Raw genomic sequence first — 11742 nt, 5'->3', positions numbered from 1 at the left:
ACCCAAACACTGAGCCAGCAATATGGCTATTCAAAGTCTCTCATTATCTTCCCCCCCACCCCAGGTGTCACATCTTCTTTTCGTCATTTAGGGTAAAATCCAGTCCTTGACATTACTGGGACCACTAGCATTGATCCCATTTGATGCCACTACTTCTGTGAATAGAGGCAGGGCTTCCCTGCAAGACACAGAAATAGAACTGAAGTCACAGCTGATGTGGCATGTGGCAACAGATGAGTTGTTATATTTCAATGTTTCATCTGGTAAAGTGGCACATTGAGAGATTCCTGGGGGGGACTTTCGCAGCCTTTTTTTTTACTGCTGTTCTGAGCTATGCAGCCAGTCAGTTTTGTTCTGCTGCCTCCTCTGGTTAGCATTTTCTAGGTTGTTTCATTTTGTCATTTAATAATTTGCCTTGGGAGATCTTCAAGCGTGCTGCATATTAGCAGTCAATAGCACTCAGAGCGCAGTGAAGGACAGGCTAGATAGGGCTACATCTGTGGCTTGTTTGAGAATGTCTGAGTGTAGGTCCAGCACTGCACAATTCTCATGCATAACCTTGCATTGCACTGCTTGAACTGGAAATGGGATTGAAGGATGACTCATACATTTCCACATTCAGCTTCTGCAATGAACTTCTGACTCCTTGCTCGTTCCTTAGAGGCCCCATCTTTTCCCTAAGAATAAATGATGACAAGAAAGCAACTGACCCAGTAAAACATTGTAGTCTCATGCTGCAGACAGGTAAAGCATACATCGGGCAAGGAAGGGAAGGTTTGAGAGGGGTCATCCTGACTTCTTCGTTCTGTTAGTTCATTTGCCATAGTTGGGGAGAAGACTGCTGTTATGAACTGGACAGGAAATGGTAAGTTATAGCTGTACTGTGTGAGGCTGGGTTGATGACTTATCAACTTCCCTAGCTCTAAAATGGGAGAAGTTTTCTTTCAGAATGAGAGATGAAGAACTCATGATTTGTACCAGGCTTTTAGGCAAAGAGTTCAGTCACCTAGTTCTAAGGAAAAATCTAGAGCCAAAGGAAACAACTAAGTATCTGCCAGTCATTCTAGCTACACGGCTAGAGACTCCAGTGCTCAACCACAAAGACTGACCTGAACTTGACTAGTGACACAGCTTGTGATACAGCTGAGCACAGCTAGCCCCTTGCAATTGCTTTTTTATTGGTGTTTATCAAGAGCCTCTTTGTCACTCCTCACTTTTTTGCCACAGGACTGATGTGTGCACGAAAGCTTTCTCTTCCTCCAGAAAGCTGCTAAGTCCTATACACGCATTAGCCTTCCTGGACTCTGACTACATCCCAAGTACACTGTCAAACCCTCCCTCAGCTGCATTATGTGTGTAAGTAGCAGGACGAACCGTTTTGCTGGGTGTTTGGAGTCAACAAACTCATCCAGGTACACTTTTAACCTAGTGGTGGCTTTCTGTTTTGGAAACAGGTGCTGTGCAATACCCATCAGGTAGCTAAAGTGTCCAGACTATTTCCTCGTCTGGAAGACGGCCGTCTGACAAGAAGCCACCGCTTGCCACCCAGAGCCCACAAAGGCACACTCCGCAACCACCGTGCATCAACTGATGTGGCAGAGGGCAGGGCTCCGGGCAGGGGCCGGGCCTCCCGGTCCCTCCGCACCCCACGACGAGCCGCCAGCGCCCGAGGACCCACCGAGGCGGAGCGGCTGCCGCGGCCCGGGGCCGGCCGGGCGCGGCGGGGCCGTGGGGCGCGGCGGGGCGGTGTCCCGGCTCCTCCCGCCCTCCCCTGGGCGGCCCGGGGCCAGCGGCGGGGCCCGGCCCAGCCCCACGTGAGGCGGCCCCGCCGCCGCGAGTCACGGGGCGAGCGGGCCGCTGCCATGGAGCTGCCTGCCGTCAACCTCAAGGTAGGGGCCGCGGGGCCGAGCCGCTCCCGGGCTTCCCCGGCGGGCAGGGGCCTGTCTGGCTGCCCCGTGGCTGGCCGCCCCCTCGGTCTCCGCGGGCTCGGAGGGAGCAGGTGGGCGCGGCGGGGCCGGGGGCTGCGCGGCGCTGGCCGAGGCCCCGCCGTGGGGAGCGGGAGGGCTGCGAGGGGGCTCCTCCGGGGCGGCAGCGCTCTTCCTCGGCCGCGGCCCGGGGGAGGCGGAGGCCCGGGGCGGCGGGAGGGCGTCCCGGGGAGCGGGCGCTTGGCCCGGCCCGCCCTCTGCCCTGACATGCTGGCCAGCTTTGCGCCTGGCCCAGGCCCTGGGCGCTCAGGAGATGCGGAGGCTTCCGAGGAGGAGGAATGACTGGTGTTTCTAACCTTTTGCATCACACGGGCAAACGTTGCAAAAGCAATTGGTCGTAAGACCAGCAGGCAATGACTCCATGGTTCTCTCTTACTTCAGGGCAGTTGCCAAAGTGGCTAAGGACCGGGCTGGGACAAGAGCTGGTCATTAACTTGTGTCCCTGGAGGCTTCCAGCTCAGCTGACCAGAGCTAATCCAGGATAAACACTACACAAGACCCTGAGGAGGCAAAGTTTTTGCTTGTCAGGCAAAATATCTTAGAAAGATGATCCCACTTACTTTGGGGTTATCATCTGGTAGATAATTGAAATTGCTTCTCTGTTGGGTGCGGGGCTTCAGTTGGGGACAATTCGAAAATTTCAGTGAATATTTGGTAACCAGAGAAATGGGAAAGAAGGGACTTATCACAGTGATGTTACGCCTTTCACTTTGGGAAGAAGCACATCCTTGCGGGGAAGCTGGAGTATGCTAAAATCACTTTCTTGCTTTTGATGTTGGTGTTTGATATTGAAGCCTTCCCTGATACCAGACAGATGAAATTTTCCTCTATTTTTGTTTTTTTTGTCTTTCCTATTTTCAGAGCCCTGAGATTTCTAGGTGTGTGTGCCTTTGTCCAGCTTCAGTACTTTGTGTATCTTGTCTGGTATGGCAAGTTGCAGGTGCTTTCTTTGGTTAAAACTTTGCCCAGAGAATGAAAGCATCACTGATGACATCAGGTTTTTTTTCTGCTATTGATTCATAAAGCTCTGAGCAATGGCCTTGGAGCAGGCTGCCTATGGGCTGGGTGGGAGGATAGCATTAGCTCAGCTACCGTTATGAATTCAGCTTTGTACAGGAAGGGTTTAATGTGGCTGTGCTAAATAAAAGCTTGGCGTTCATAGAATAATGTTTTCCCCTCTTACTAGTTCACCAAGAAAAGCAGCCTCCCTTGTTGGAGGTAAATAAGCCAATGGATTTTTCAAGGCCTGGCATGTGGATTACATTACATTCTGGAAACTAGCTGATACTTTGCTCTGACAAGTTTGGACTATTGTGTGATTCCCAGGGCACTAGGAAGATTAAAAGATCTTGCCTTCTGGTTTGTTTTTTGACTTGGTTTGATTTCCCCCCCCCCCCCCCCCCATGCTAAAACAACAGTGAAAAATAAGGACATTTAATTAAAAAGTTTGCCAACATGAAATACATGTTCTACCATGGGAGGTGGAGATAGGGGAGCTGAAAAACACAGACTTCTTGAATGAATGAGTCACCATGACAACACAACTAAAATGTAGCCTTTCTTCTCTGGTTTCAGACAACCATTCCCAAATCTCTTCCTAGATAAGGGTAAGCTTGTCAGGGGCAAACTGTTTTCAGCATTAAGAAATTCCTCGTTATCAAGTCTGCTGGTACTGCTCTGAGGCTGAAGAGCTGGGGAATACTGAGTTAATAATTGTACCTGTGTCTTTGTACTGTTCCTGAGTTAGGGCCTACTTCCCTGAAACAAATCGCAAAGGTGGGAAAGATTCTTACTTGGACGGGGACTGGAAATAACAGACACTACTGCTATTCATTGGCACGATCTGCTTACAGTTTCTGTGAGATTAAAAAAGATGAGCGTCGTGATAGAAGCAGTTCCAAGAAAACTGCATGACTGAGCTGCATTTGTGCCAGAACACAGCAATGTCTTAGCCTTGAGGTCTCTCTTTAAGCTACTTCCAGAGCTATAAAATTAATGTAGCAGGCTTTGCCCTAGAGTGGATGAGGAACATGCTCATGAAACAGCATCTACTGGCTCAGCTCTAATAGTAATGCTCAGCAAAGCATGTGGGAAGCAGCATAGCCATATTTTTGCAGTGAATGCTTGACTCCTAGGATTATTGTGCTAACTATGCAGAGCCTCGAAATACAAAGTTTTAAGTTCGATCAAGCCTGTACAATCCCCTATAATCCATGTGCCTGGAAACACACACTTTATGCTTGGGCATTTTTAAATACTAGGTCACAGAATCATAGAATAAGTTAAATTAAGAGAGACCTCTGTATGTCATCAGTCCAACCTCCTGCTCAAAGCAAAGCTAACATCAAAGTCAGATCAAATAGCACAACTCAAAATTCAGCTGACTTTTAAAAATCTCTAAGGATAGAGCCACGACACCCCCGCTGGATAGCCTGTTCCACTGCCTAACCACTCTCATTATTATCACTCTGTTACAATAATGAGGAGCATCCTCACAGGTGGCTCACTCACAGGTGGTCACTCAGATCTGTATTTTGGTTACTACATCCTCAGGTGAATATGTCACTCACAGAGTAGGTTAGCTCACTCTCAAAAAAAAAAAAAAAAAGTAAAATTTTAAAAGTTAGATACTACAAGAAAATAATTGTAATTTGGAACCATGTAATTTTTAACTTAGTCAAAATTCAGCCTTGTGCTAGGGTCTGTGCTGAAGCATGTTTGAAGGAGTGAGTTCCTGTTCCAAAGAGTTTCCCATCTAATGAGACCGAGGCAGACCCAGACTCTTTTTATGCTTGGCAATTAGTTCCATCACATGTAAGGATTTGCAGAGGAGCTAGGAATTCCCCTTAGCTCTCCCCAGTTTCCAATGCTTTTAATCACGTGGTCATCCTTCTGCCCAGAAGGGATGGGGACGAAGGTCCCACCTTTCTTATTTTCTGCTCTCGGCACTAGTTCAAGCCTTAGGAGTTATTTTCTCAAAAGAAGAAGTGTATGCCTTTCTTAGGTACAGACTTAAGTCCTTGAACAGATGGAAAAAATTTGAATTCTTCTGTTGTCTCATCAGGAGACTGCCTGCAAATTATCTAATCTTACATAGTGACTGTAGCTTTAAAGAATGTTTTTCGTTAACACTACATTTTCTATGTGAAAGCATACCAAGACCACCAGCTAATGCCATAGCGCCCTGAAGAACTGACAGGTAAATTGGACTAATAACCAGGAAGGGAATACCTTGTTTTTATTTCAGCAGTCCCTCATACTATCAGCCCTGGTTTACCTGACTTTATGCTGATGACTAAGCTTGCTTCATAATTTAATAACTGCAATATTGATCTAGACAGCTTTAAAAAAAAAAAAGCCACCCTGCCTAATTATGTTAACTGGTGAGCCTTGAGGGGTCTTGCGGGTATGTAACATGCAATTAAATACTATCTAATTAAGAATTTCCCTGATGTTGTGATAGTCTCTTGAGTAAATGCTATTTGCATGTCTACATTCTTATCGAAGAACATCTTGTATTTTACTGATTGGCAGTTTCTGCCTGGTCTCCGTGGTACAACTGGGGAGAAGGGAAAGCGGGGGGTGGTGCTGAAGCATTTTGTAGGCTTTCATGAACGATTAAAAAAAATCATTAATAAAAATCTGTTTAAACAGTGTTTGAAGTTACAACAAAGTCTAGGCTACTCAGGGTGAATGCTTAGCAGATGTGCTAGGGTACTGCAGTAAAGCAGGAGCGCTCTCATGATAAGACATCTACAGTGTGGTATTTTTGCAGAGCCATATGTGCCACAGCAGATGCATCGCTCCTGTTGATTTCCTGGCTGCGCTTCGCTCCTGTCACAGCTTCGTTGGTTATCCACTCTCTCCTTGAGCAACTAGTTTTGTATTAAGTTAGAGCATGGATAGATGTTTTAAGTCAGTGAACGTAGCCGGATGTCAGTAGATCTCAATTTCTTTTTTAGTGTCTTAATGCTCCTATCTGCATACAGCTTTCCTGTGTCTACTGAGTAATTTAGCCTTTTGCTACTTACTCATTTCCCAATTTTCTTTTTTCTTTTTTTTTTTTTTTGGTGGGAGTTTGTGGGGGGAGTGTGCTTCAGAGTTTGTTTTTGTTTTTAATACTGAGTCAGTATAAATGCCAATTGGAGCATTTCTCACACCTAGAAAAAAATGGAAGAGTGCCTGTTTCCCATGGATCCTCTGATATGTCCAGGCTTCAGCCTTTCTTTTATGAGGCTGCTAATGGAGCCTGTCTTCCATATTCCTGTTTTCACAAACATTTAGAGAGTGAATATGAGTGAACTCCCTTTGTTTAGATTGGCCAGCAGACTCAAAAGCAAGTGAGCACATGGATATATGTATAGAAAAAGACTGAAGTGATATATTCTTGTTCCCATTTGCTGTCTCAATAAGCATGTAGAGTATGTCTCCTTGGTTACAGAAATGTCAAGTACTGGTGAAGAGAATCCTTGTGTCACTTGTTACAGTAAAATGCTTTCTTCTTGGATTTGTCCCCCTGAGCACAAGGATCAGGCTCGTTAAGGACATTTGCAAAGTAGAGAATCTGTGACAGCATTATCTTATTGCTGCTTAGAGCATTGCCGGCATTTCGGCCTTGGTGGCTTCACTGGGAATGAAAAGAGCTGTGTACTATGGCAGGATTGGGTTCTTGGGTTCCTAGAAGATGCCTTCAGCTCTGTTAATATTGCAGTGAGGTTAAATCACTGCTCTGAACAGACTGGAAGGAGGTAAAAGGAGGATTTACTGAGGACTGGAGTGAAATTACTGGGAGCTGCAGGCATGACTTTCCATGGACTTCTTGGTGATGGGATGCCAGATTGGTCATGTATAAACTGTGCTAGCATAGCGTGAATCAGATTGCCTGGCTTTTTGTACAAACTCTTCTGGAGTTCCAAAATCAATAACCCATTTAGAAAAGACTAACTGGGCCCTGAATCAACTGTCGACAGAGATGACAACGATAATGAATGACTACGCTGTAGCACCACAGGAAATACACAGCAACAGAAGCAGAGAAAAATGGTTTTGTGTCTTCACTGTCCCAGTTGCTACACCAGTTTTCTGCACTGGTTCACGGGTCCAGGGCACTCTTCCACCTGTCCCTCAGAAACAAGATGGTGTCATTTCACGTTGATCCCCCCACAGTTCTCCCAACTTACTGACCTGTCTTCCTCTCTGTTTTTTTTCATAGGCCATCATTCTGGTACACTGGCTGCTGACAGTGTGGTGAGTGATTGGTAACTGGCCTGGCCTGGGTGAGAAGAGGGTATTCCTTCAAACTAGGAATGCGACATTCTCAGGGAATCAGCACTCCCTGTTTGTGCCTGTCTGTGTGCAAGAAGATCCTAAATCTAAGAGTGGGGTGTTTGCGTGGGAACAAGGATGAGTGCAAACGAACTGTTGCAGGCTTATTGTGAATGTAGGCTGGGTTTTTTTTCTCTTGTTTGGCAGGGGATGCATGAATTACATGTTTCCAGCCTCCTATGCCTGGGGAAATTTCAGTGTCCTTGCAGTGGGGATCTGGGCCATTGTGCAGCGAGATTCCCTTGATGCCATCATGATGGTGAGTGTGCGGGTATTTGCCTCCACCAGGCTGCTCAGGGAGAGGGTGGAGGGCATAGACAGCTTCTTTGAGTCAGTGATGATTTTCATCTGTTCCCAATACAGCAGTGAACAAGACAAATTCCCTGTTTGGGTTGTTTTGGGTTTTTTAAGAGAGTGTATAAATCTATAAGCACTGTAAACCATGGTGAGAAGCATTCACTGTCACTTATTTTGCTTCTCAGAGATGAGGCATACTTGATTCTTACTTTTTTTACCTGCTGTTGTGACTTGTAATGCCAGGGGAGGACTCAAAGCATTTAATATGCTTGAGTTGGAGGGGCTTTATAAAACCCTTCTCTGAACATTGAAGAGATATTGTGAGGTGTCTGTCAGATGTGAAGAAAATGCACGAAATACAAGATCATTCATTTAGGAATCTGTCTACCTGGGGCAGTGTCAAGGGTTATCAATGTGTGATAGTGGGGTGAAGGCATGACTGTGCGCACACAGATCTCGCAGGAAATAGACGCTGTAACTGACTTACTCCTCGTGATTAATCCCCTATTCAGTTCATGTCCCATTCTCTCTTTGTTTCCAGTTCCTGACTGGCTTGCTGCTCACCGTCCTCACAGACATCATTCACATCTCTGTCTTCTACCCTCCAAACAAATATCTCACTGATGCGAAACGTTTCAGTGTAGGCATGGCCATCTTCAGCCTCCTCCTCAAACCTGCGTCCTGCTATTTGGTGTATCGAATGTATCGGGAGCGTGGAGGAGAGTACACCTTGAACATAGGTAGGATGCTTCCTCTGCCTCCAAGTCAATGTGGGCCACCTCCTCTGCTGTTAGGGAGACCACCTTGCACTTTGGACCCTTCAGCCTGAGCTCTGTGCAGCTGGATTCTGCCCCCCCTTCCAGGGAGATGTGGTGCTTGCTCTCTCTTGCTCATGTCTATTCTCCCATTTTGTGGTTCTGGTGTGTTTTAGACCTTAAATGTACATTCTTCCTCTCTTCCCTTGCAGACCTGGAGTCCTCGTCTGGCAGCTGTTTTGCCCACAATGGTATCGATACCACTGCTGTCTCTCTTATTCAGTATAACTGAGAGGCTTTTCCTCTCTTCCTCCTCCTGCATTTGTGTGTGCTTGTTGAAAGTCTTTGGGTGTCCTCTCTTTGCCAACCCTTTCTTTTCCTTCTAGGGGAAAGTAGAGGCAGCATCCCCTCTAGCTGGATTATGCACAAGAGGGAAAGAAGCTGGATTTCTAACTCCATGCTTTCTCCGGGCCTCACATGTCCTAGCTACCTTGATTGCTTTGTACCTCCATTTCCTCACCTGGAAAATGGGACTGATGTTTACCTTGTGGGACTTTGCCTGGAGGCACTCATTTTTCTCCTGATTGTACTTGCTAATGATAATGTGTCAGCCTTGCCAGAGAAAAGGGGCTGTGGCTGGATGTTCTGGGTCTCAGTCAGCTTTGCCAAGCATGCCTGGTGCTAGTTCATGCCAGGGCAGCTGCCAGGGAGTGTGTGCCAGTTTGCTGTGTGGGAGTTCACCCTGGCAAAATCAGGAGCCTGGCACAGTTATCTTTTTGCCTTCATAAGAAGGCTGTGCATGACAAAGGATGGTATAACTGCATTACAGTGTTTGAAAGCTGTCACTTGTGCTGCTTTGATGCTAGCAAAGAAGATAATGGTTCCTGTGCAAAGAGGTGGATACCTGCAGAGGAGGAGAGGCCACGGAAGGAAACCATGGCTTGGGCGCTATGTGCTGTTTGCATCTCTCTGCTAGTGGAATGTGGATGTCTTCTCCATCAGCTACTTCTGCAAATGCCAGACAGATCTGTCTTAACTGGGTCAGAAGGCCTCTGAGTCAACTGCAGTGCCTTGCTGTGGGCCACATTTGTGTCAGATTTTATTAGTTGCTCACTGTGCTTGCAGCTGGGATTTGACATTTGAATGCCATGGAAAGTGTAGGTATCATTGAGGAGTTCATCCCTTTGCTTGGAATCTGGGAGCACTCCTCTTCAACCACACTATCCCAACACAGGCATGATGCTGTCTGAGAGGCTCATCTCAGGCACAGGCTGGAATTCAGACACTGTAGTTTCATATCCTCTCCTGAACTGTCTTTATCACAAGATTTTCAGTACAAACTGTGTGCTGTTGTTTTGTCAACCGTGGTTGACAAATTTCCTCTCTCATTTTCCTGCTGTCTGGCATTTTCCTTTTCAACCTAACAGTGCTGCATTTTTCCTGGTCTTCTCTGTGTCGTTTTCTTTCCACACAAAATCCCTTTTTGTTGCTTGGCAGCATCCTTGCTGCATAGAACAAGCCTCTGATATGGTTTGGTGCGCACCTTTGATTCAGATTGCTTTCTAGCCATGGCAGATGCCTAGCCTATAGATAAAGAGCTTTCCATGCATATTCTCTGTCTGTGTCTCTTCTTTCCCTGCTCATCCCCTGGACAGTAACGGGACAGTTCATAGGGCAATTAGGAGCACTGCTGGATTCAAATTCAGTGCCATGGTGTAGCACACTTGAGGCATAGCTGCATTGTTGGGAAGAGTGGTTCATGGATGAATCATGCTCTTAAATCTATGCTGTCAGCTAGCCATGGTTCCTGCTGGTTTTGTCTGTTCATTTTTCTGCTAGATCTCATAAACTTGATCTTGCTGAAATAGGGTATTACAGGAGCCTGTTATGCTGCTATGTAGTATTGCAGGTGTTGCTTTCCACACAGCCATGTGGCTACTAAGAGAGCAGGTCTCAGGGAATCGAGGCATGTTCAAATGCATCTCAGTTATTTTGCCTTCGTTGGAAGGATGAGGTTTTTTACCTGCTGCCTGTGTAGTGAGGATTGCAGAACACAAGTGCTAGGGAGCTGGTAGAGCAGCTAATGTGGTGTGCTCCTGTGTTGTTGGTTTCTTCTAGGGGATTCATTTCTTCTGCTTTTGTTTTCTTACCAAGCTTGTTCTCTTCCATCTCTATTCAGGTGTCACCCATGCAGGCCGGGATCGCAGCACCTATGAGCCAATTGATCAGCAGGATGCCCCTCCACAGTGGCCTGACTCAAGCAAGACAGCCCAGCAGGCGTACTGAGGCCCTCTCTGCAACAGAAAACGGATGCTTCCCTTGCCAGTCTAGCCTTCTGCTCTTCCCATGCCTGTTCTGATGGAGCAAGACCTGCTACTAAGCAAACAGGAGAGGATCTGATTTTTCATTTCTTTTGCCTCCCTGAAGGTTAGGCAGATGGGTTCCTGCAGTAAGTCCAGAAGATGTCGGAGATGTCATGTTAAGCACTATGACTCTGTAATCCCACTACTCTCCTTTCCCCCCTCTCCCTAAATCCGTCCTCTGTATGTATGAGTGGATGCACCTTCTGCAGTCTTCCAAGTCTTGTATTGTGCATCCTCTCTATTGTAAGTAAGGGAACCACTCAAAATATTCCTGGATAAGCTGTCTTTAAAAGGCTTATGGGCTGCCCTTAAGCAATACAGTTTAGTCTGCTTTTATGCAGATACATTCCCAGGAGACATCTGGGAGTTCCTGAGGGCTGTTTTTGATGGTGTTATTTAACTAAAGATTTATGACCGTAACTCCCTATGCTAGCTGTGGTGGTTTGCACAAAGTTGGGGTTGGTATAAAATGCTCTTACTGGGCCAGGGAGCTGCTTGTGCTCCCAGTATCTAGTCCTGGGTTTTATTCACTGATGCTTTTATGCAAGTTGAATGTCCTTCAGGATCCTTAAAATGGCTGTTGAATGTAGGTTATAGGTACTCTGTGCCTTGAAATACCCTTTTGCCTTCAGCTGCCTATCTTAACAGAACTTGAAATGTTACATTTTTTTAAGAAAACTATAAAATGAACACAGTTTTTCCTGTGTTAGAAAAAGTTACACTGGTCACCTATGTCTCATTTGACAATGTATTCCTGAGGGTTTGGGACTGTAGCCAGGCAGTCTGGGAGAGTCATTATGGGGGAACCTCTACAGGGCTTCGATGGCTTTTAGTCTAAGCTTTACTCAGACAAGTAGAGGGTACTGCTTGTAAATGTGTGGGTGGGAAGTTGGGCTAGTAAAATGAGGATTGAGGAAAGGAAAAGATGGGTTTATTTACACTGCAGTGGTGAGCTCTGTGGGTGTGACAAACTAATCTTATGCACAATAAATCTGCCCTGCTGTGCCTTCAGGTAAA

At 46.3% G+C, this 11742-nt stretch overlaps 1 protein-coding gene across 2 annotated transcripts; it reads left to right on the top strand.

Annotated features, from left to right (window-relative positions):
* The first annotated feature begins 1765 nt into the window (after positions 1–1765).
* Positions 1766–11444, top strand: AGTRAP (angiotensin II receptor associated protein). Of its 2 annotated transcripts, none has more exons than XM_087755368.1 (5): positions 1766–1889; positions 7198–7232; positions 7458–7569; positions 8149–8347; positions 10542–11444. In XM_087755368.1, exons 1-5 carry the CDS (start codon positions 1863–1865, stop codon positions 10646–10648), a joined length of 480 nt encoding a protein of 159 aa, XP_087611494.1. In that variant the 5' UTR covers positions 1766–1862; the 3' UTR covers positions 10649–11444. The 2 variants fall into 2 exon arrangements, with proteins under 2 accessions (XP_087611494.1, XP_087611495.1); XM_087755369.1 differs by having other exon boundaries at positions 1779–1889; positions 7430–7569.
* The last annotated feature ends 298 nt before the right edge of the window (positions 11445–11742 follow it).

The sequence above is a fragment of the Nipponia nippon genome, unplaced genomic scaffold, assembly GCF_047370975.1.
Source record: "Nipponia nippon isolate SJK-2023a ecotype South Korea unplaced genomic scaffold, ASM4737097v1 scaffold_19, whole genome shotgun sequence".
NCBI lineage: Eukaryota > Metazoa > Chordata > Aves > Pelecaniformes > Threskiornithidae > Nipponia > Nipponia nippon.
This window is presented reverse-complemented; position numbering and strand designations above follow the sequence as displayed.

What these genes read in the sequence shown, in the direction of transcription:
- AGTRAP (XM_087755368.1), top strand. Translation starts at nt 1,863, where the DNA reads ATGGAGCTGCCTGCCGTCAACCTCAAG. An exon ending in TGCCTGCCGTCAACCTCAAG is followed by an intron (nt 1,890 to 7,197) that starts GTAGGGGCCGCG and finishes TTTTTTTCATAG; the next exon opens with GCCATCATTCTGGTACACTG. An exon ending in AGAGTACACCTTGAACATAG is followed by an intron (nt 8,348 to 10,541) that starts GTAGGATGCTTC and finishes ATCTCTATTCAG; the next exon opens with GTGTCACCCATGCAGGCCGG.